At 40.8% G+C, this 25495-nt stretch overlaps 1 protein-coding gene across 4 annotated transcripts in view; it reads right to left on the reverse strand.

Moving 5' to 3' along the window:
- Nucleotides 1-25495, reverse strand: part of LOC139462558 (inactive phospholipase C-like protein 2) — a 220729-nt gene that overhangs the window by 95360 nt on the left and 99874 nt on the right. For all 4 annotated transcript variants that reach the window (XM_071244378.1, XM_071244376.1, XM_071244375.1 and 1 more), the window contains exons 3-5: nucleotides 13135-13353; nucleotides 10508-10549; nucleotides 8057-8184 (exon numbers count right to left, since the gene is read on the reverse strand). In XM_071244378.1, coding sequence (XP_071100479.1) covers nucleotides 8057-8184; nucleotides 10508-10549; nucleotides 13135-13353 — 389 coding nt within the window. The remainder of the gene's footprint in view (nucleotides 1-8056; nucleotides 8185-10507; nucleotides 10550-13134; nucleotides 13354-25495) is intronic.

The raw sequence follows: 25495 nt of genomic DNA on the forward strand, positions 1-25495 counted from the left end.
ACAATGGTACTTGCCTGTCACTCATTTGTCATTTATCCAAACTACCAATCTCGCAATCTGAAGTCTGGATTATTGAATGAAGAAGTACCATTTGGACAGTACAAATATATATAATTTGGGTCCTGGCTCCCCATATTTGATATACTACAATGCGATTTATGTGCCACTATGCCAACCGGAGGTATTGTGGTCCCGTTCCTGTAAGTGATGTTAGCGTTCATAACTCCCATACTTCAACATAGACTTCCCTTAGGACAGTCATGTAATTGCCCTAACATCACTCTGTGGAACAGGGCCCTCATCAGGAATTTTACCATGTTTCTTTCAATATTCATTTAAGATCTTAAGTTTGAGTTACTTCCCTTGATTTACATTCATTATAAAACAATAAGTAACATTTTGATCTTTAAAAATTGCTAATACATCAATATTAAGATAAACAAAATTCTTGTTATTGTAAATGTCAGCATGTAGTTCCAAATTTGTAAATAAACTAATTGTTGTCTTAAAAGAAAGGTTTGATAATCAGTATTGGATATTAGTAGTACAGATTGTGTTAGGAGTTGAAGATCCTTGTACAAATAAAACTGGGGGTCAGACAGAAACATCGCCTCTGTCTTCAAGCTCCAGTTCTTCACAGACAGACAGACAGACAGACAGACACACACACACATACAGACACACACACACACATACAAACATTCACCAAATTTTACTTCATAATCTTCAAGAGAGCTGCCAAAATGAGTGTGTGAGAGTGAGTGAGTGAGTGAGTGAGTGAGTGAGTGGAGTGAGTGAGTGAGTGAGACACATATGAAGTTTGACTAGGATCAATCCAACAGTTTGAGAAAAAACTCAATTTACACATGGCAAAAGTTGAAACTCTTGCCATGGGGAATTACTCATTATAGCATACCATCAATATCTGCACCAAATTTGGTCAAATCAGCAACAGCCATGCTTATTAATAACCATATACAGACATTACTGACAGCTTGGCCCCATCACAAACACAATACTCTGTAATACGAGACTAGCCCTGCACTTGGGAATCCTTAATCAGCCCATATTAATCTGAAGGAAGGCTCTGGATTAAACAAATATTGCTGTCATTAACGGAGCTGGCTCTCCACAACATTTGACTGCATCAGTCAAGTATGGATGTAGACAATCTCCTGAGACAACCCACCAATATGGAGGGAGACGCCATAACCTCGACTTGCCTTCCATTTAGCTGGTGTAAATCATACAGGCATACCATGAAGCTATCTATAGCATTCATTAAGAGAAGAAATTAATGCCAAGTATTTTTGGGTGCTCAGAAGGACAGTGTTCAGTTGAAGATGATGTGTATCGATGTGGCTATTCTACTGTCTGCTGTTCTGGTGATGGCAGTGAGGTAGTAGCAGTAGTAGTGGGAGGAATACAAGCCTACTGTTCAATATTATTGTTATATCACCAGCAGTAGTAGTGGGTGGAATACAAGCCTAGTGTTCAGTATTATTGTTATATCACCAGCAGTAGTAGTGGGCGGAATACAAGCCTAGTGTTCAATATTATTGTTATATCACCAGCAGTAGTAGTGGGTGGAATACAAGCCTAGTGTTCAGTATTATTGTTATATCACCAGCAGTAGTAGTGGGAGGAATAAAAGCCTAGTGTTCAATATTATTGTTATATCACCAGCAGTAGTAGTGGGCGGAATACAAGCCTAGTGTTCAATATTATTGTTATATCACCAGCAGTAGTAGTGGGAGGAATACAAGCCTAGTGTTCAGTATTATTATTATATCACCAGCAGTAGTAGTGGGAGGAATACAAGCCTAGTGTTCAATATTATTATTATATCACCAGCAGTAGTAGTGGGAGGAATACAAGCCTACTGTTCAATATTATTGTTATATCACCAGCAGTAGTAGTGGGAGGAATACAAGCCTAGTGTTCAGTATTATTGTTATATCACCAGCAGTAGTAGTGGGAGGAATAAAAGCCTAGTGTTCAGTATTATCGTTATATCACCAGCAGTAGTAGTGGGAGGAATAAAAGCCTAGTGTTCAATATTATCGTTATATCACCAGCAGTAGTAGTGGGAGAAATACAAGGCTAGTGTTCAATATTATTGTTATATCACCAGCAGTAGTAGTGGGAGAAATATTAGTGTTCACTCTTTAAGAACTAACGTTTGCTCTTTCCCCATGTGTAATACAGTCACACTTGCTCTGTTTAAGAATTAGGTGAAGTGAAATAAGAAAAGAAAAGATTTTATCACTGCTGTTCGTAAAAAATGGCAACTAATACATATAAATATCTTTACTCTAACCTAATATAACAATCAATTATCTTTCTTTATTGTTTTGCAATCATACTTCCAAGATGGCGTGTCCTACGAGTTTGTCATTCATTAGTTGCTGTACTTATCTGGAAGTTGCATTTTTGCATTCATTCAGATGAACTTTTAAAAGTTTTAAAATTGTTACTTCAGCCATAAGGACCCACACCTCATCCTTTCAGGAAAGCATCCTGACAAGCAGAGAGAGCTGTCTGTAACCAACCCCATTCAAGCTGACCCCATCCACATATTCCAGGCATGACCTCCCAACCCTTCCACACATACAACCTGTGTACCATCAAAGCATCACACTCTTCAGAATTCTTTTTGTTTTAATTAGAAACAACATCTAAGGTGTTTCCCAAACAATCTGTTTACTTGTGGCGGTGTGTTGTGATTGTGTAGCTCCACCTAGCGGTACATGCTGTAAGGTGTGTCCTACAGGGCCTTGTAGCCAGCTCAGGCTGGACCACTGTAAGTGAATTAACTCCACTTGAATGTAGGAATCACCAAGGGACTTAATGAGAGCTGCTTGCTGAGACTTATTATGTGAAGACCCTCACAAACTATGCTTGTGATTGAATACCACCTTGAAGTCAAAACATCACCGGAACATTACGTGTGTACCACTCATGGTTTTTAATAGATTTTACAAAGTGATCTTGGAAATGGAGATGTATTTGGTTCAAGTATACTCAAAGTAAATTGCAGGTAGGTATTGCAGACATAGTTTTTTCATTAAAATGTCATAAAGCAGAGAGGGCCTTTAGCTGCTTGAAATGATGAGAATGTAATGAAACTCCCACACTTGGCATCTATTGACAAGCCTCTGGGGGAAGAACGTCACTTGATCAAATACTGACCATTCCCTTTTGTGTCATTCAATTTCCTTTGTTTAAATTGGTTCAGAAATAAGGTGATTTAATGTTAATTTTCATCAACTAAAATATGAGTGTTCGTTGTTTAATGCAATATTCCACAAAAAGAAGTGCTAGTTTTTCTCATAAATATGATAAATACTTTGTGTTTTAGTTAACTCTTACAGACTAAAATAGGTTAATATTGCACTCCTAATACCAACATTGTAACGTGAGTGAGTTGGGTTTTACAACACTTTAAGGAAAATTGCAGTTATATCATGACACGAAAATGGCCTTCATACATCCCCTGCCAACAGAATGTTATACTGAGTGTAAGATACAAAAGCTGGCTAGGACTTGTCTCAAAGAGTCAATGACACTAAATCAAACATAAAACATAAAAGAAATTCCAAATACATAGAAGTAAGTAGTTGATCATTTAAATGGTTCATCAATGATTCACCGACAGGAATTTGTTGTCAGGAAAACTGGACAATTTAATATCTCCAAACTTCCTAAATATCAAGACGCAAAAGTACTTGGTTAGACTGATATCTGTGCAAAATGTGATCAGGAAATATTGAATGGTGTTTGGGTTATGCTCTGGAAACAAATCATGAAGGACGGACAGCATCCCTCCCTATATCCTCCCACTTTGTGGCAAGGGATAATAAGAGTAAGGCCATTTGGGCACTTTCAGATAGGATAGTCCAACATCTGTTTCAGGACAAGGACCAACAGCAAGGTCCATAACATTGCATGCATGACTGCAGCTCCACGGGTATAAAACACCATGAGCTGCGTGCATCAACTTGTCCACAGCTCATTACTCGATATATAGCAAACAGATATATTTGGCGAAAATAAATTATCAAAATTACTGGTAGGAGGAAAACTGGATATCAATAGTAGTTATATTACCATAAGGGCACAGATAGAGATGAAATTATTTCAAGTAATTCTCACAGAGCATTAAATGTTCGCATCATTCCGATCGCATAGTTCGTTTAGATTGTTCTATTGTTTTCATTTCTGTAAGACAATCAAAGCAATGTGACGTCACATGAATGCATTGTCATAAATAACTGACAACGACATCATCCATTGTTCATGACATCACAAAAGACGTCATTCAGACAATGACTATCTGACCTGCTCTCTCTACTTGAGATCAGGAAGTTCTCTCAGAAAGAAAGACTATGGGTATTATGTAGAACAACCTACTCGCAGCTTTGAATTGCAGATTATATGTCCTTCTTGAATTAATGTCATAAGTCCATCACAAGCTGCCTGAACCCGATTTGTTGCTGATTCAACACTTTTCATTCTTTATCCCGGCTGAGAGGATTTAGAGACAAAAGAATAATCCTTATTACTGGGATAATTGGAACCTGTGTAAAGATCACCTTTACCATTTAGTTCCAACTTGTACACATTTCATCGCCAAGGCTCGGAACAAACTTAATTCACTCGAGACATATAATCTGTAAATCCGTCTCCTTCAAAGAGGATTCTTTAGATATGCAGCGCATGGCAGATCTGATTTACTGTTTCAATGTAATTTAATTAATTTCTTTGTTTTTAGTTCTCATGGTCAATCCATCAAATGTACTTAATCAGCGTTCTAGTCTGTGTCCTGATACTGCAACATCACATTGTCAAGCTCAGTCCTAGGCAGCTGATTTGTTTGTTTGTTGTTTAACACCGCACTGAACAATATTCCAGCAGTATGACAACAGCCTGTAAACAATTGAGTCTGCACCAGACAATCCAATGATTTACATTGTGAGCAACAATCCGCATCGTTGGGTACAGTGGCACGCAATTAACCAAGTCGCTGATCCCGACTACCCGATCCATTTGGCTGTCTCATACGACCAGCACAGGTTGCTAGGAACCTATTATAACCAGGAACCCCCATGGGGTTCATCTAAGACAATCTCTCGCAATGAACTCAGGGCGTCCACAGCATATCAAAAACCAATTCACTTGTCCAGCAGTTTGGAAGAAGCGAGCTTTGAATTATGACATTACAATATGGCTGAAAGTAGCATGGCTAAAAATTCCTCATAACATTTTTTTATCATGAAAAAACATGTTCCAAATACAAACCAGATAAATCGTCCTTTCACTATATGGGAACATTTATTACATCAACAGGGAGCAGAACACCTCCAAGACTAACAATGATGGATTTTAAATGCCATAAACCTTCCCTTCCATTTCATTCCCTCATACAAATCCATACATATCAGACCCGAGAAGTTGGTGATATTGATCCTCTGGAAATTCTCAGAACAAAATTGACCATTTCCTTTGACAGAGAGGCAGGTTATTGTAGGATTTGCTATCATGATCAACCAAATGGCATCCCACTAGCTGGGCAAACCTTTGGCCCCAAGAACCTTGCCATAGGGAGGCTAGGCTTAGACCTTTTATAATCCCAGAAGCCTCCACTGCCATATAACCTCCGCAGACCCCCAAAAGATCTTTTCCTGACTTGGAGTGTCTTGTAAATTACCTACTGATCACTGTTATCCATGCAAGATGATTTCATTACCACTTTCAGCTTCTGCGTCATCTGATGTCCTTTTTTGTTTTTTTTAAACAACATTTTCTGCACTTTCAGTGGGTTTGACTTATGTGTAGTCAAGGTCATTTGTGATAAAGGGCAAATAGGCCACATGGAAAAATATTAAGTAAAGAGGGTTAGAGGAATCTCTTGGAAAGTAATTTTGTACATTGTCTGCCAGAAAAGGTTTTAATATGGAAGGGTTTGTCAGACTGTGCTGCCGTAAAAGCATATATTTGGGAAAAGGTCAGAGCTATTTGGGATTGTGGATTGTGTGAAGACATTTTGGGGTTTGAGTTTCAAGGAGGAATGTTGCGCTGTTTAAAGGGTAATAAATGTGCTCTTATCACACAAAACGCATGTCTAGTTGCAGACACAGCTTATATCAATGTCCATCAAAATCTGCCAGAAACCGATCTGTTGCTGATTCAACACTTTTCATTCTTTAACCCGGCTGAGAAGATTTTGAGGCAAAAGAATAATCCTTATTACTGGGATAACTAGAACCTGTAAAAGACCATCTTTACCATTTAGTTCCAATTGGCAATCCGAGTTCGTGCCAAAAAAACAACATTTGTGTCTACTTGAACGAACTCAGCATCATTTTCAGCAGCTTTCAGTGCTCTTGGCTGAGCTGAGCTCCGAAGACAATTTAACTAGACTCGGACTTTGGACTCATGGCTCATGTTAAGGTACACTTCTTCAACACTTCAACAAGTAAAAGAGTGAATTTTGCAGTGTTACACTAATATTTCAGTAACCCTGTAAACAACAGAATCTGAGCTTGGCAAACCAATGGTTAAAAACATGAGCTTCAGTTCTTGCTGCCAGGGTAAGACAAGATGTGGTGAGACAGGTCCTATATTGTAACCCCTTGTTAGTCATCAGTCAGCTCTTACAATATGCATGATTTTGTTCATGTGTTTGTTGTTTAACGGCGCACTCAGCAATATTCCACCTATATGACGGTGGTCTGCAAATAATCAAGTCTGGACCAGACAATCCAGTGATTGACATCATGAGCATCAATCCACGCAATGATGGTCGACTTTTAAGTCAAGAATGGATTGCTGAAGACGTATTCTACCCCAGATCTTCAAGGCTCACAATAAGTATGAGATGCTGAGCACTAAACTGTACACAGGATAAGAGAACTTAAGATGGGGCTCACCAACAAAACACTGGGATGGGAGATCGATGGTCCACTTGATCTATCACGGAATGGTTTATCTGTTGGGCTCCAAATGAGATACTTTTTGTAAATAGTTTGATTGTTCAGCATTAGAAATTGGCACTAGTCCCGTAGTCCTTGCCAAACTGGCCAATAGTTAAGGTATCATAAGGACCAGTAGGAATTTGCCTTTTTTAAGGGTTTTTGCTTTATGTTATCATTATAAGGACTATATAGACTAAAAATGTTAGTTTCTCCTGCTGATGTTGGTTACTTCCACACTTTGCAATATTCCAGCTGGAAGAAGGCTGTATGTAATCGTGTCTGGACCAGTCAATCCAGTGATTGACATCATGAGCATTGATCTACTCAATTGGGACACGATGACTTCCACCAAGTCAGCAAGTCTGACCACTGGTAGTCCATAAGTCGTATCTTAGTGCAAGCATAGGTTCCTGAAGACAAATTCTAACCTGGTCATCTAAGTGAGTTTGACAGATAGAAGTATACTTTATCTTGTAATCTTTATCAGTAATCTCTAACTCTCCAGTAATCAACCGCCTCGGTGGTGTAGTGGCAGAGTGTCCACCCGGAAAGCGTAAGGTCTGGGGTTTGATCCCCGGCTGCATCAAACCAAAAGATTTTAAAAGATGGTATTTGTTGTTACCCTGCCAGGTGCTCCAGTGAGGTAGTCATGTTAAACTGTGGCATAGTATCTCAGTGGGCTAGCACTATAAAATCGGCATCAGTTCAAACTAGTACAAGCAGCCCCAAATACATACATGTGCATGCATGTCACTGTATAAGTGCAATAATCTTGGATTGACATTAAACCAGCGTTAGAAATTGGCACTGGTCCTGTAGTCCTTGCCAAACTGCCCAATGGTTAAGGTATGATAGTAGACTAGTAGAAATTTGCCCTTTTTAAGGGATTTGCTATATGTTATCATTTTAGGGTTAGTGGACGAAAACTGTTAGTTTCAACCGCTGATTAAACCCCATTTCGCCTCACCTCACCTCAAGTAGTCCAGTAGACTGACCTACAATGACACTGTCCACCATATGATGTCATCAGCCCTGTGCAGAACATGGTATTTAGCATTATAAATGGAGAGTTGTCTCACCTTGAGTTTCTGATAGATGACAGATGTAGTGATGGTGGAGTTGATCCTCCTCATCAGCTTCACCACCTCCGTCTCCTCCAGCAGCCCTGACTGACCCGAGTCCGCTGTCTCAAACAGCTCCAGCAACCATGTACACATGTTAAGGAAATGTACACACTTTCAAAACAACAACTTCACCGGCATCATGGCTGCTGCATGTGACATCAGAACAGCAAAAGGCACCATTCAACACCTGCATGAGGATACACAAGTGCTGTGACATCTAAACATCTCAACTCATTGCCCTGTAAACTTAAGAAAAACAATCCTGAATAGCAGGAGGCACCAGTTCAGTGCATACTGATATGTATACAAAGTTTCATGAAGAAATATTGATGGACCAACGGACGATAATTCAGAAAGAGGCTTGCACAACTACTTCAATCCAACTCAAGGACCGGACATAGAACTATAGTTGAAAGTGTGACAAAACGCATACATCAGTGAGTAAGTTCTGTTTAATGCCACTTTGAACAATAGGTCAGCTGAATGTGGGAGAAAAACTTGAAGGGAGGCAGGTCTTAGAATTTTCCCACTTGATGAAACCCATGAGCATGTATATGGTGCTGACAAACCCAGAACCATAATCAGGGTGAACAGGGATCCGGGCACATGATGACTGGCCTAGGTTTCAGGCTAGCATAAGGGATGCAACTCATGTGTCATCTTAGACAACCCGCTAAATCAACTCATACATTGTAATGGCAATTAACGGTCCTATCAAATTTCCAAACTTGCTTCTACAATCAGTGGGGCTAAATCAAAATTCGAGCTTATTTAGCAGTCGAAAAAGTCATATCATTCAATACCTGTTTCTCAGCTTTTTTTCATTTGGACATGGATTTCTCAGATAATTTATCACCTAACTGCTTTTTTGAAACATGGCTTCATTTGAAAGAAAATCCTACAGCTGTGACCTGTCTGCAGATTCATTCTCTTTTAATCATTTTTGTCCCTTCCAAATCGCCCGTCTGATCACGAAGTGCTATTTCCAGTCCTTGAAGTATATGCTCAGATCTATCTTGTTTGTTCAGCGCCACCTGAAACTAACCGATATGTACAAATATCTTTCCAGTGATTCTGCCCGAGACCAGCACTGAATTATCTTGGTGATAGGCGTATTTTGGTAGCCCTTCTATTCTACACTGATGGAGTATAGATTACGTCTCAAAACATCAAGCCTGCCATATCAAAATAACATCACATCCTTCAATGGAAATCTTTTTGTCATCTTGAGGCCTTGATCATGACCCAGGATCAAACAATAAAGAAGTATTGTTAATATACTCGCATTACATCCTCAAGCTAACAATGGTGTCCCTAACGGAATCCTGGCAGACGTAAATATACCTTTGTTCATGATAATACTAGCAGCTTGTCAAATCTAATCAAGAATTTAAAGTCCAAACCGTTGTGGCTATTTTGACATGGCATCAATGCCTGTTTTCTTTGGATACTTAAGACCTGGCGCTCAATAAGCGCAGCTTCGTCTTTGCCCAATGTTATCAAGCCATGATGAAATATATTGTGACTGCCAAATCTATTTTTCCTTCAGCTGGTAGAGGCCCTAATCTAAGGGAGTCAATACTGCAATAACAGCTGTGATGAAGTAGGGCAAATCTCTCCTGTATAGAATAAGGATGGGAGTCACTAGAGGCCGGTGGAATGATGCTGCCCTCAACAGGAAGTGACAAACAGAGTTGTGCCCCTTGTTTGATGGCCAACTGCACTACCAGTGCATGTCTGCATAAAATCGGGGTCATGTCCCATCAGCAACTTAATGATGCCAAGAGGCTATAATCAAAAAGACATAACTTGTCTGGACATACTGTGGGTTGTGTTGCTGATAGGTTTCAGGGTGAAGTGGTAAGAGATTCTCACAAATGGGGGGAAGGTTCTGTCAGTGGGTAGATTCTGCAAAGGGGTCAGGTTATGGTAATGCCTAGATTCTATTAATGGGGTAGGTTCTGGTAATGGCTAGATTCTGATAATGAGGAAGGTTCTGGTAATGGCTAGATTCTGATAATGGGTAGGTTATGGTAATTGGTAGATTCTGGTAATGGGGTAGATTCTGATAATGTAACATTTGATTGCAGTAATTCTGAACAAGTTCTCTTTAGTTCAATTTGGCTACAAATTGGAACTCAATATAACTGACAAAAACGTCGTAAACATTTTGTCTTGACAAGCTACAAACACTAAGAACTAGTGAAATCAGGTGTACAGTTATATTTAGTACTCTGGACTAGTCTTAGAAAATATGAATCTCGAAGCCAGAAAAATATTGTTGCAGTTCACAATACAGACATGTTAACAGCTGTCTACTGTACCCCGATACACTGGAAATACCTTCTGACATGAGACAAACCTGTGTGTCAACAGCCATAGAAGAGTCTGCAGCTTAAAAAGGATATGTATCTCTCATCTGTTGGAGGTCTTCGATAGCATTGGGAGCTGCAACACAAAGCAGAATACTGACATAAACATTCTGTACAATACTGGTACAAACCTCTAAACCAATACAAATGTTATCAACAGTGTTTCATGCTACAGTCGGCTATATTCCAGCTATACCACACTGACCTATACACAAGCAAACCAGTGGTTGACAGTATAAGTACCCAAGACTGTTGCCAGTGGATATTGGTTCACCCACACCCTGTACACTGCATGTTTGGTTACAAATTCAATTTAAAACAGTTAATCTTCAGGTAACCTAGCTCTACATAGTAAACACAGTACATCTCCTAAGCTTGTTACACCTATATTCCAAAATTTAACAGCAGAAACAAGAATGAGAAAATGTGTCCTTGTCAAATTTCAAATTTGCTTACATCACAAAAATTGGTGAAAAATAAGGGAACACACACAAACAATCTTCCATTTCCCCTGTGCTAAGATTGTGCTCTCAGTGTTTCCAGACGAGCATCTCCAAAGAGAGCTCACTGTTTCCGACACAGAAGAAGATAGATGGGATTCAAACCAGGATGAGGATTTTCTAATGGTGACAACAAATCATTCTATTTCCAGAATGTCCTTCCTTGGAGGCCAAATGGCTAATGCCAGAGTTTGGAAACCATTATAACGAGTCGTGTAAACAGTGTGTAGCTCAGCTCATGGACTAATGAGCACCAGAAAGGAAAAGCTCATTCACCTGCCACGACATCACATTTATCATGCCTATTTCAAGGTAAGGCACAACTATAAAGTTCAACCTAAATCCTCCCGGGATCACCTCAATCGAGTTTGAAAAGTACATGAAACAGAGGGGAAAAAATTGACAACACCATAAAGACTATTTTTCTTCAGATGGCATCTATTTTGCGTTTTCCAAGATTAAGACAAACTATACTATACATCCAACATCATCTGTAACAATGTGGGTTGTACTTCTTTCAAAAAACATCTATTGACAAAGGGAGGCAACTCTGCATGGGGAATTCTGGCTCCTTTGAACATTTGGCCATTTGTTGGTGTGTTTGCTTGTTGTTGAAAGCTCTCAATGCTACTGTCAGACCAATTCGACAAAGTGTGTCACTAGCCCTGCATCATCAGTCGAACCCATTCTATAGGCACATAGCATAAGGACACCCCAAATAAAACTTGCAATAACTGTTCACTAACTAGGTTTCATGCATCATGTAAATTATGTATGATATGTATAAACATTCAGCTTTCCAAACATCATGAGTTTATTTACCTCTAAAAGAAATTACTGCATAGGACAAACATCAGATCCAATTGAATGAGTATCTTAAATTTATGCACGAATTATACCCAAGTCAGAAAGTTGCATGGTTAGACGCAGCTAACATGAAAAAAAAGCCTGCACCCCTACTCTGAATCACAAGTGAACAGGTTACATGTGCACACCCTGCACCCCTACTCTGGATCTGCAAGTGAACAGGTTACATGTGCACACCCTGCACCCCTGCTCTGGATCACAAGTGAACAGGTTACATGTGCACACCCTGCACCCCTACTCTGAATCACAAATGAACAGGTTACATGTGCACACCCTGCACCCCTACTCTGGATCACAAGTGAACAGGTTACATGTGCACACCCTGCACCCCTACTCTGAATCACAAATGAACAGGTTACATGTGCACACCCTGCACCCCTACTCTGAATCACAAATGAACAGGTTACATGTGCACACCCTGCACCCCTACTCTGAATCACAAGTGAACAGGTTACATGTGCACACACCCTGCACCCCTACTCTGGATCCGCCAGTGAACAGGTTACATGTGCACACCCTGCACCCCTGCTCTGGATCACAAGTGAACAGGTTACATGTGCACACCCTGCACCCCTACTCTGGATCACAAATGAACAGGTTACATGTGCACGCCCTGCACCCCTACTCTGAATCACAAATGAACAGGTTACATGTGCACACCCTGCACCCCTACTCTGGATCTGCAAGTGAACAGGTTACATATGCACACCCTGCACCCCTACTCTGAATCACAAGTGAACATGTGTGGACCAAGAACAGAGGTGAAGCAAACTGCTCTTGGTTTGATTCTTTTCATGTGTACAATGTGGGAAACCCATTCCTGGCTTTCCCACACCGGAATACTGCCAAATCACAAGGCCAAGCCCGACAGACCAGTCAAAATCTGCCACTATCCCTTCACAACCAATAAATTCCACAGCAAAATGAAATTTCCACCACAACCAACTAACCCATCATTTGTCTGGGGCACATCAAATCTTTTAAGTGTATTCATGAAGACATGTTCAGCTCCAAATACTTGCTATTGAAAATCTTTATTACATCCCTGGCCAATAATTAAACGAATGCAGTGTATGCCATCCCTCACCGCCATCATGAATACTAGAGTGTCCTATTTTTATGCAGAACCAATATTGGTATTGATGTAATTCCAATCAACCACTTTCCAATTTTCCCCGACAGGGTTCCACAAACTTAAGTCTATAAGTTGCTGAAGAGCACTTGGCAAACTCATTTTCTGCAAGACTTCAAGTTAACTAAGCTTAATGGTGGCTGTACCATGACACAAACTTACAGGTCTGAGATTTGGAACTGGCATTAATGAGACAGGTAAGACCAGTAACCCATATATTCGCCTCATCCGGCGTATTGGCGATCAGATCCATCGACTCGAACTCCTCTCCAAAGATTATGGAAAAAGCGCATTCGTCGGGGTAAATCCCTGCAATTTCCTTGTTCCGAAGAGCATCTGTGGTTTTTCCTTGCCGGACCTCTTTGACTGATCGAACCGCAACTGTAACGACAAATGGTTGAGATTGGTTAGAGTAATTACATGGGATGGTGTCAAATGACAGCAACAGGTTGTCAGAGAGCCACCTGGAGGGAAATTATGTCACAATGGTTATGTCCAAGATTGTGGTTTAATCAATCTTATTGAATTGTCTGACAGGTATCTGTTGCAGATCTGTGTCAAAGAAACATCACAAAAGGATTCACTGATAAACATGGATGCAGGTGGTAATGTAATTATTCCATGTCACCATACAATGCTGACAAGAATGTTGGAGAATGTTATTAGAATCTTGCCAGGACAATAACAGTTTTGGGGAAGTTTTATGAGCAAGATATTGATTGATATTTTACTTGGTCATGGTGTGTTATTGAGCAGTTCATGAAAGTCCCCAGGTCCTTGTGGGCTGCCTATATTCAAATTGCATAAGACAAGGGGCCGGTCATTTATTATAGAGGGGGTGGGGGTTTTGGGGGTGTTGGGGTGGAGGGTCAAGGTCAGAGGGAATCAGATTGAATCAAGGGAGGATGTTCAGATGTTGGATGTTTTCCATGACACAAACAGATAATCTGTTCAAAACAACTCAATCCCTATAAATCTGTTCATCGTCTTCAGTGCTTGAAATTTAACATGATTGTCAAGGGGTCATCGACAAGTGAGTAACGATACACCAATATTCCAATGCATCGCGATATTTAACCGACCATACGATACACATGGGCCTATATATCAATACGGAATCTTAAGAACAGTGTTCACTCACTATTGCACCCCTCAATATATTGTTAACCCAGTTATAGCATGAGGTAACGCATGGCTCCCAAAACTTACTTACATTTTTAATAAGGCTTAGTTTCCTGCTAAGTGAATGAGAAAATATGCAAAGTAATCGTAATCTCTGCACATTAAACAATACCTTGGAGAACTTGGTTAAAGGGCAAGTTCACACGGAAATGAACCATTTTTTCTTGTACTTTTTCCACATTAAAAGTGTTAACATAGAAGTGTCATAGACAAAAATATAAAAACATCATATTTAATTAACATATTTTTGGCACTAAAACGATTCATATTTTTCACATTTACCAAGTGTTCTATTTCCATAACAAAAACACCATGGCTTATGCCCCTTGCAATATGACGTCATTGGTGCCAATTGATAAACATTATGACGTCATCATGCTTTGTTAGAGCCGCTTCACGTGGGGTAGGTACAGTTTTGTGATTCTAGCATCTCAGATGCCAGCCAGAATTGTGTTATGCTGAGACACCACTGCGCCGGAGTGTGTCGTAGACCATGTTGTTTTACCGCAAACTGGTCCTTGATATCTTTTGCGTTGAGAATAGACAGGGACCCAGTTGAATTGGCACCAATTACGTCATAATCTAAGGGGGATAACTCAGGCCTATTTCGCTCGTAAAACGAAGGCCTCATAACGGCATATCACTTTCACACTATTGTGAGCTTCCTACTTTCACTGTGAAAAAAAATGAGTGTATATTTTCAAACACAGATACTAACTAATTCTAAAATTGCGTTTTGTTTAGAAAAAGAAAGAAAGCGATTTTTGCGTGTACACTTCCCCTTTAAGATACAACAGCAAGAGACACTGTCAGTGCCGAAGGGCATCATTGTCCCTTGACAATGTAGACATTTTAATTTTTCTGAAAAAGAACCCTGAACTTGAACTATTCAGACTGTGAAGTACATTGATTATTTTCTGGTGTTTGAACTTTGAAGTTTTCTGTTGTTTTGAAATTTACAGCATTTGAAGGAAAGTTAGAGAAAGTTCCATTTTGAAGCAAAACAACTTTAGTAGTCTTGTTATTATAAAAGAATTTTGACTGTACCAAAATCATGAAAGGTCCAATCGTGACATGCTTGAAGCCTTGAAACTTATTAAAAGCTGGAGCACTGTTATCTGTCTTTTATGTATTGTTGCGTAACGTGATATGTATCGTAATGTGACCAAACTATCGAGCAACGTATCATATCATGACCTTCCTGTATCATTGCAGCCCTTGTCATTGACATAAACTGAGTGTTTAAAGCTACAAGGGGTGACTCAGTTAAAATTGTATCGTACAACTTCAAGGACATTCTCAATAACTCCTTTAACCCCTGCCTTCAGCTATACTTGTCACCAAGCAAATAATTACTGATTCCTCATCAGATTGTAACACAAACTGTTATCCTCCCACTAATATTAACCTAAATTAAATTACTGCCCATACACGTTCATTCCACAACCTAATCACTCATACCTCTGATAAAAATACAGCAACTAAAAAACTGTCTGACTTCAATACCTCTATTCATATGAAAACCTAACATACTTTATTACAATCCACAATAATAACTAAAATATTAGCCAATCATAATCTTCATCACATATATCCTATGGCACAGCAACCAATCAGTGGTGAGCATCTTCAATGAAGCAACCCTTTTCTTGTCACTTTCAGGTGTAATTTTCAAAGACAGTGATCTGTCCTCAAGTTCAACACACTGCCACACCGAGACACTCCAAGTTTCAACACAGTTGCTGCTAACATGTGACAACTTCTGGACCCTTGGGTAATCAGTGTTCTGGGAGAGTCTTGCACAAATTTCACTGGCCTTGATGGACACAGCACTTGTGTACTTCCCACCAAAAGAGATGCACACTTCCTGGATCTAATGGCAAGGAAAGGTCAAACACTCAGCATGGAGGCTTTGAGTATTTGCTGAACAGTTATCAGTAAGAAAAGCTGAAACATCAAGGATGTAAGGTGGCAGTGTTTGAAATATAAAAAATTGTCTGATTGCCTTCAGGACATGCATACTTTAGAAGCTGCAGGCCTTGACCAAACTCTTCGGGCCCTCATTTGACATGTAAATTTACTGCAGGTGATAAGGACCCATACAAATTTGAAATTATGGGTCTGCCACAAAATCTGCCTGCCACGAACAGGTGCTTATTTCAAAGACAGTCTGGTGGGTCACCTCCATTGATTTTATTCAGGAATAGTATGTGAATAACTGTGAATGAGTGACGGAACCACGGCGTGAGTGAGGGCAGTAGGACACAATGGAGTGAGTGAGGGAAAAAAGAAGAGAGAGGGGGCAGGAACACAGTGAACGTGTCAACAGTATATTTTGTTATCAAAGCTGGACCTAGCCATGCAGCACATATCAGGGTGACTGAAGTCTTAACTGACCACACCATCAGGTACCCGACTCAGCACCCGAAGTCATAGAGAGCTGCACCATCTTGTTATCCAACACTGTACCGAAATCATTAAGCACTACACTATCAGGATTCCCAATGAGCACTAGATCATAAGGGTAGCCAACTCAGTAACAAAAGCCACAAAGCACTACATCTTGTGAGTACTCAGATCACCAGGGCACTGAGACCCTCCACATCAGGGTACAAGTCATAGGGCACAACACCATCAGGGAAAGATCACACCACCATGTCCCTAATGACAGTCGGTCTTCCAATAGTGATGGCCCATGAAAATACCAAGCCACTCTGTATTGACCGTATAATTCCCACTATGGTCACCTCTTAGAGCAAGCATGGCCAGAGCATTGACCATCGATTCAGCATAGAGGCCCACAATTTATTTGCTAACATGTATCCCAATCTAGCACAAGATACCTTAGCAACCATCAGTGCAGAATCACAATTCACGTCACCAGCACAAATGCAGGTATGTAAAACAGAAACTAACTTCATTACCATGGCGACTAGAACCAGGGAGCTCAAGCGTAGTTAACACAATTTCCCTTCTTGGAAGAACCAAAACTGCCCCCGTTTCAAGTGAGACATGAAATATAGTAAATATTTGGATTGTCAGCCCTGACATGATTCAATTCCTCATTGTCACTCTGTTCAGCCGATCACAGGTCATTACCATCCTGCCCTTTATTAGTGTATTAGTGTCTGCAGAATGTTATAAAGAGACAAGCGGTTGTCACTATAGATCAATGGCAACATGATGACATTGTGCTGAATACCATCACGATGGAGGCCGTTTTCTACATGATTACATACACACTCAAGTCAATAACATTACGAAGTCAACCAATATTCATCCATCTATAAATGGCAGACCTATCAATTACATCCAAAATGAAATTCTGGACTGGCTCAATTCGTAAGCCTCTTCCACATTCAGCACCATGACAGCTGCCCCAGTGACTCTCGCCTTCCAATATTCATAGAACAGGCTACGATGGTGACAAAAATACAAGTTGAGTATTAACAGATCTATTAGATGGATGACCTGGTATCTGAGCCCAGAGGAACCGCTGGACAGCATTATTAATCAGCTGCAGACCTCCTCTCTGTAACTCTCTGGGGCTGGGAGTTGAGGGAGGGCAGCAAGTCTGACTTCATGGTAGTCATGAGGACCAGATCTGGGAGAAATCTGGGGGAAAAGGTCTGGTGTGGGTGTGACACCTTTCAAGTGATGGGGCTGGGGATTGGAAATGACACTCCATTTTCTGTCAAAATCCAGGTCAGTTGGTGCAGAGGGATTCAGCTTGTGAGAGGACTTTGGTTGATGGAGCAGGAAAGTTTTGTAAGAAGATGGATCTTAGTTTGACTGATTGGACTGTGAAATGATGAATCTTGGTTTGTGAGGTTAGATATTTGAAAAGATGACTACTGGTTGGGGTGGTTGGATATTTGAAATGATGAATACTGGTTGGGTGGTTGGATATTTGAAATGATGAATATTGGTTGGGTGGTTGGTAGAGGTGTAACGATACGGGAGGGTCGCGATACGATACATATCACGATACTGGGGTCGCGATACGATACGTATCACGATACAGTGTTTACTGGTACAAGCTAAGCCAAGTTGATGTCTTTCTGCTCTCTAAAAGATGTGACAAGTACAGTTGAAGAAGATATAAGGTGTTTATTTACTGTTATAGCAAATTGTCAGCAATACAGTATGTTTTACTGAAACAACAAACTGGCTTTGAAACTGTTAAACGTATTTCATGTTCAAAAGTACCCCCCTCTAGTGGGTTCAATATTTTGGGAAAAAAGAAATTTGAATATTATGCGCCCAAAAAGATTACACTGTACCCCTTCAGCGAAGTCCGGCAAACGAACGGGTGATGAGAAACCTTTTCAGTACAAATTCGAAATTTGAGATAAAAAATCACCAGACATGTTGATTTACAGTTTAAATTGTATTTTTTGTTCAGCTAGGCATTGTTTTATATCCAGGGATTAAGATTACCTTGAGTATTTTCTTGTAAACTAAGCCGGACACAGCAATCAGCTGTACACACGTTTTCTTGGAATCTACCGGTGATTCGATTAAGATACTCCCAATGATATAACTTTACAGGATTTTAATGCAAGGATCGACAAGGTGTTCCGGTGTTACGTGCTCACGGTAATGTCTTTCCATGGGGGGAAAAACACAGCTGTTTTTTTTGGAAAAAAAGTGCGCACTATACTCAAGAAAATACGGTATGTAAAACTGTGTTATAAAAATATTGTATGTATCTTGATACATGCTTTCCAAATCGATGCATCGTATCGTGGGCTGTGCATTGCGATACAATACTGTATCGTGTATCGTTACACCACTAGTGGTTGATGAATACTGGTTGGGTGGTTGGATATTTGAAATGATGGATCTAGGTTGGGTGGTTGGATATTTGAGGTTATAAGCTGAATTTGTTGATTTGTCGGAGGGTTAATCCTTGAGATTGGTTAGAGTTACCTTGACGTTAAAGCAGCAATGATCTTTGACATGTTTGTTGGTTATAAAATTGATTGCATTGTGCGTCTTTCTTTGTCAATGTGGGATAGTTGTTGAAGGTATAGGACTCTTAATCATGGGTTTACAAGAAGCGGCAGTTCATCGATTGATGAATGAAAACATGTATCTTTGGTTTGGAACTGGCTGCAGGACAATTTAGATGATGGTTTAACATGCAGTTTAGCTATCCTGTATATCATTGATTTTCTTTTTAAACTTGGTTTATGACTCCAAAAAATTGACATGTGAGAAAACAGAGTTTTTGTATTCTGCCGGACAGGAAAAAGTACACTGTATAAAGACCCACTTATTTTCTGACATTTACTTTTTTTCGACATACTGACATGAATTTTTAGACCGAAATCCATAAACCTGAAAAACGAATGTACCCTGTGAGGTAAGACTGGCATTATGAATTGACCTAGCAAGCTGAGGTACTGACAGTCTCACTAGTGCAGAAAGAAAATAGCTGCTACAAATAGATGAGATCAATAATGTTCAATTCATGATGGATGGTGAAGATAATCTTCTAAAGTAATATACTAATGACTGGCCATGAGCAGCAGTGGTAACACAATTTAGTTGCCAAATAGAAGACTGAGAATACCTCAGTTCCATACCTCTCAATAACACTCTGTCCTGACCAGTGATGTTCGACTGATCTGGCATATGTTACAAGAGTGAGTGAGTGAGAGTGAGTATGGTTTTATGCCGCTTTGAGCAATATTCCAGCAATATCACAGCAGGGGACACCAGAAATGGGCTTCACACATTGTACCCATGTCGGGAATCGAACCTGGGTCTTCGGTGTGACGATCCAACGCTTTAACCACTAGGCTACCCGACCGCCCCTATGTTACAAGAAGCATGTCTACTTTACACAGAAAGGACGACTCGATGGGTGTATGGCGACCCTGTTCCAAATGGCCTCTTGAGGAAACGTGTCCCACACAAAAGCAACGCAATTATGTGCATTCAGATGTTAGAGAACAGAAAATTGCTTGAAAGGTCATGTTTTCATTATCTTCAAATCCCAGTTTACCATTCCGTGTATGTTGTTCTAATTACTGATTCTTGGCAGCATGAAGTGGTCGTATGTTTCCAACTGAGGGGGAACAAAGTATATCTAATGTTTAACAAGACCAGCCTCCTCCTGCAGAGTTGTCTGTCCCACTTGTACAATTTATCATCAGTATGTTTGGAATAATGTGAGTGAGTGAGTGTGAGTTTTATGTCACTGGATTTACTTTAGCAATTTTCCAGCAGTGTCATGGCAGGCAAGAGAAGACTGGGTTTCTTACATTGTGTTCATGTTAAACTTGAAGATGAGTCTGTGGAGTGACAACCATATGCTTTAACCATTGCACAAACCTTCTGCCTAGGAGAATCCTTTGAGGTGAACAGTATAATATCGCTCTAAAGAGTATTTCAGTTATAACCCAAAGTAGCGCAGGCCTCAGATGTTTACCACTTCGGTGAAAGCCATTAGCTTGATATGATGTTGTTAATACAAAAGGATTGCTTATAACAGCTTATTCTGGTCCTTTAAGATGCCATCAGTGGCTTTCTGACAGGTGGTCAAGCCACATGACCTTACATACAGCCATCAGTGGCAATCTGACAGGTCGTCAGGCCACATGACCTTACATCCAGCCATCAGTGGCAATCTGACAGGTCGTCAGGCGACATGACCTTACATACAGCTATCATTGGCAATCTGACAGGTGGTCAAGCCACATGACCTTACATCCAGCGATCAGTGGCAATCTGACAGGTTGTCAGGCCACATGACCTTACATACAGCCATCAGTGGCAATCTGACAGGTCGTCAGGCCACATGACCTTACATACAGCCATCAGTGGCTATCGGACAAGGGGTATGTGGGGTATGTGGAGGGTGTGGGGTGTGGGGGGTGTTTGTGTGTGGGGTTAATATGTGAGTGAGTGAGTGAGTGAGTGAGTGAGTGAGTGAGTGAGTGCCTGCGTGGGTGAGTGAGTGAGTGAGTGAATGGACATGATGTTACACCTATTTGGGTACTATTCCATGATACTCCATGGTATTCGATGACTCTAATAATGGCTTTCCACATTGTGTCCATGTGGGGATTTGAACCCTGGTTAACGTGATGGTTTCCATCCATTTAATCAATACAAATAACTTTAAACTTATTTATCCAGATCTCCTTAGCAACAGCCAATGAGTTTGACTCATCATTAACCAAGGGTCTTCTATTCATCAGTACTTGCTGTCGACGGAATTAGCTTCTGACAATAAACACGTACATTTATCAATAGTTCCGGCAGTCTAGTCCTGACTGCAGTTCACCAAGCCCAGATGTTGCAGTGGGTGAGACCTAGTCAGTTGATAAACTCAGCCTTCTTCATCAGTGCATCACATGTTTCATCATAATATTCTCACAATTGCTTACATCAGCTCTATGTATACAGCTTGTTATAGCTACCGCTCACAGAGGTTGTTTATTGTTTAACACTGCACTCAGCAATATTCCAGCTATATGAAGTCGGTCTGTAAATAATGGAGTCTGAACCAGACAATCCAGTGATTGATATCATGAGCTGGGGATCGATGAAATGCATCTACCAAGTCTGTGACCACCCAATGTGATGACATGCACCTACCAAGTCAGTGACCAACCGATGTCACGACATGCATCAACCAAGTCAGTGACCACCTCCTGAGAGTTTCCAAGTCATCAGTCCTGCTCACACTCAAACACATGTAACACTTTCCTTCGGCAAGTGACTTTGTTCGAAATATGCCTCTATTCACAGAGCAGTGAATGGGTACCTGGTCGGAGGAGATTGTAATGTGACTGTTAACCTTCTAGCATCTCAGGGTGCTGGGAATAATTATTTAGTGGACACAGATCCACTGTGACTGGGGTAATAATAAGATGTATCATGGCCTAAGGGCATTTGAGCAGGTATTGACTGGATAGTGCACTATACAAATTCATGATATGATATAATAACTTTATATGTATTTTTTCTTCAAGTTTTTTAGAGTCTGCTATTACAGGGCTAAGCACAGTTTGTGGTCCATTACACTAGAGACATTTTGAAAGGTTGTGTTTAGGAGCAAGTAAGGATTATGCCCATCAGCTATAGACCAGTACTTGAGCCTGGATCAGACAAAGCTGCTGGCAGCAGTGAGAACAGCAATAAAAAACACCAGGAAGGCTAACCCTTGGTATCTAGTGCCAGTACTCTCCAACCAGTAGATGTGTGATATGACTAACCCTGCCTAACTAGTGCCAGTACTCTCCAACCAGTAGGTGTGTGATATGACTTACCCTGGGTATCTAGTGCCAGTACTCTCCAACCAGTAGATGTGTGATATGACTAACCCTGCCTAACTAGTGCCAGTACTCTCCAACCAGTAGGTGTGTGATATGACTTACCCTGGGTATCTAGTGCCAGTACTCTCCAACCAGTAGATGTGTGATATGACTAACCCTGCCTAACTAGTGCCAGTACTCTCCAACCAGTAGGTGTGTGATATGACTTACCCTGGGTATCTAGTGCCAGTACTCTCCAACCAGTAGATGTGTGATATGACTAACCCTGCCTAACTAGTGCCAGTACTCTCCAACCAGTAGGTGTGTGATATGACTTACCCTGGGTATCTAGTGCCAGTACTCTCCAACCAGTAGATGTGTGATATGACTAACCCTGCCTAACTAGTGCCAGTACTCTCCAACCAGTAGGTGTGTGATATGACTTACCCTGGGTATCTAGTGCCAGTACTCTCCAACCAGTAGGTGTGTGATATGACTTACCCTGCCTAACTAGTGCCAGTACTCTCCAACCAGTAGGTGTGTGATATGACTTACCCTGGGTATCTAGTGCCAGTACTCTCCAACCAGTAGGTGTGTGATATGACTTACCCTGGGTATCTAGTGCCAGTACTCTCCAACCAGTAGGTGTGTGATATGACTTACCCTGAGTAACTAGTGCCAGTACTCTCCAACCAGTAGGTGTGTGATATGACTTACCCTGGGTATCTAGTGCCAGTACTCTCCAACCAGTAGGTGTGTGATATGACTTACCCTGGGTATCTAGTGCCAGTACTCTCCAACCAGTAGGTGTGTGATATGACTTACCCTGAGTAACTAGTGCCAGTACTCTCCAACCAGTAGGTGTGTGATATGACTTACCCTGGGTATCTAGTGCCAGTACTCTCCAACCAGTAGGTGTGTGATATGACTTACCCTGGGTATCTAGTGCCAGTACTCTCCAACCAGTAGGTGTGTGATATGACTTACCCTGAGTAACTAGTGCCAGTACTCTCCAACCAGTAGGTGTGTGATATGACTAACCCTGGGTATCTAGTGCCAGTACTCTCCAACCAGTAGGTGTGTGATATGACTTACCCTGGGTATCTAGTGCCAATACTCTCCAACCAGTAGTTGTGTGATATGACTAAACCTGGGTATCTAGTGCCAGTACTCTCAAACCAGTAGGTGTGTGATATGACTTACCCTTGGTAACTAGTGCCAGTACTCTCCAACCAGTAGGTGTGTGATATGACAAACCCTGGGTAACTAGTGCCAGTACTCTCCATCCAGTAAGGGTGTGATAGGACACCAACACAGCCAGCCCCCACTTATCAAATACTTGCAGTGCTCTGGTCAACTGGTCTGGTTTTGTTACAGTCTGGCATTCCTGTTCTGTCATTAGACAGCCAAGATGTCTGACATAATATTCACTTATACTGTTCACAGAATTCCTCTTCCAAGTTTATACTAGTCTGAGCTAAAAACATTCTTGAGTTTACAAGGAAGATTAGGTCCAATGGAATTGTTTTCAGAAGCTTGTAGTCTAAACATATGGGCTTTTTTCAGATAATCCGAGACCCCCAAAATTGATTAAAGACAAGCTTCAGACAGACAAGTGGATGAAGTTGCAGACTTTAATTCCTTGAGAAATGATCCATTATCTGCCACCATATAGCTGAGGTCTGACTACTGGAAACACTATTCTGCCCAGAATCACAACAGTGTTAAACAGGCCACGGACGTATATATACGTCTTTGAACAGCCCAAGGATCCTATACTGGTGAGTGAGTGAGTGAGTGAGTGAGTGAGTGAGTGGGTGGGTGGGTGGATGGGTGCGTGCGTGCGTGCGTGCGTGAGATTTTTTGCAGTTTTTGGCAATATTCCAATCATGGTAAGGGGATACTAGTAAGGGAACAATAGACTAGCCCACTGCCACTTATACTGAATAAGCTGTCAGATTACAGACTGAAGCATTAAATCATCTTGTTCCCTCTCACTGTTGATAGCCACACCTATTTGAGACTACTCCAACTGACACAAATCAGCCTCTCACTAACCATCAGGCCTCCGCCCTTCGTACTGGCTCCCTCCCAACACGTTGCACAAACACGGCAACATTAAGCAGATCACTGTACTCAAACAGCAACTGTCATCTAATTACCACATCCCGATTATCATGGAACGACATAACTGCCCAGGTTCTACCAGGGTCAACAGCAACAGCTTGGGACATCTGAAAGCCGATAAGGAAATTACTGGAGGCCAAAGATGTTAGCATGGTGGGGAGGACACTGTGTCAAGCACATTGGTAATTAATTGCTGATTCCATCACACATGATCCTTGTCAGCATCAGCAGGAATCTGCATCAAACTCATAATTTAATCTCTTAGGGAAGGTACTCTATCAAATGAAATGATTTGCTGTGAAACCTTTATCTTCTTTGGTTATAATGGCAACCGGATATATTAGGAGAGAAAATAGCTATAGGAAGAGAAGATTACTACATGACTATTAAAAGTTAGAGTGGTGTGTGCTACCATTAAGGCAGGACATGCTTATCCTTTTGGTGAACACCTGGTGTCATCACTGATTTTCAGTGATCCATTCATGTAATTTTCACTGATATTTTGCCTTTTATGCCCAATCAAATCAGTCTCTGCAGATAATGGAGACTCGTTATTCACTGGCGTTGACGTTTTATCTTTCTTTTCCACTCTCATCATAATGCCATGGTTTCTTTTAAGAGTTGTGGCAATATTGAGTACATGAGTGACAATTGTTTTGCACTGCCTCAACAATTTATTCACGGCAATGTAGAAAGTACACCATGACTTCATTCTGGATTTACATGGTCTTGTAAAATAGAATTGATTAAAAAGGATGCTTATCAATGCCAATATGTTCAGAATAAGATCTACTGAAACCTTTCTACAGGAAATACTGAAGCTGGCAGGCACAAAACAAATGCTGACAGTCCATGGGGCATAACCAGATTGAATCAGGTGTATTCAAAACAGTGAATCCTGGTCCTGAAAAGGGACATAATTCATGTCAAATAAGAAAAACACA

Source organism: Haliotis cracherodii, unplaced genomic scaffold (assembly GCF_022045235.1).
Source record: "Haliotis cracherodii isolate W230 unplaced genomic scaffold, xgHalCrac1.p SCAF_15, whole genome shotgun sequence".
Taxonomy (NCBI): domain Eukaryota; kingdom Metazoa; phylum Mollusca; class Gastropoda; order Lepetellida; family Haliotidae; genus Haliotis; species Haliotis cracherodii.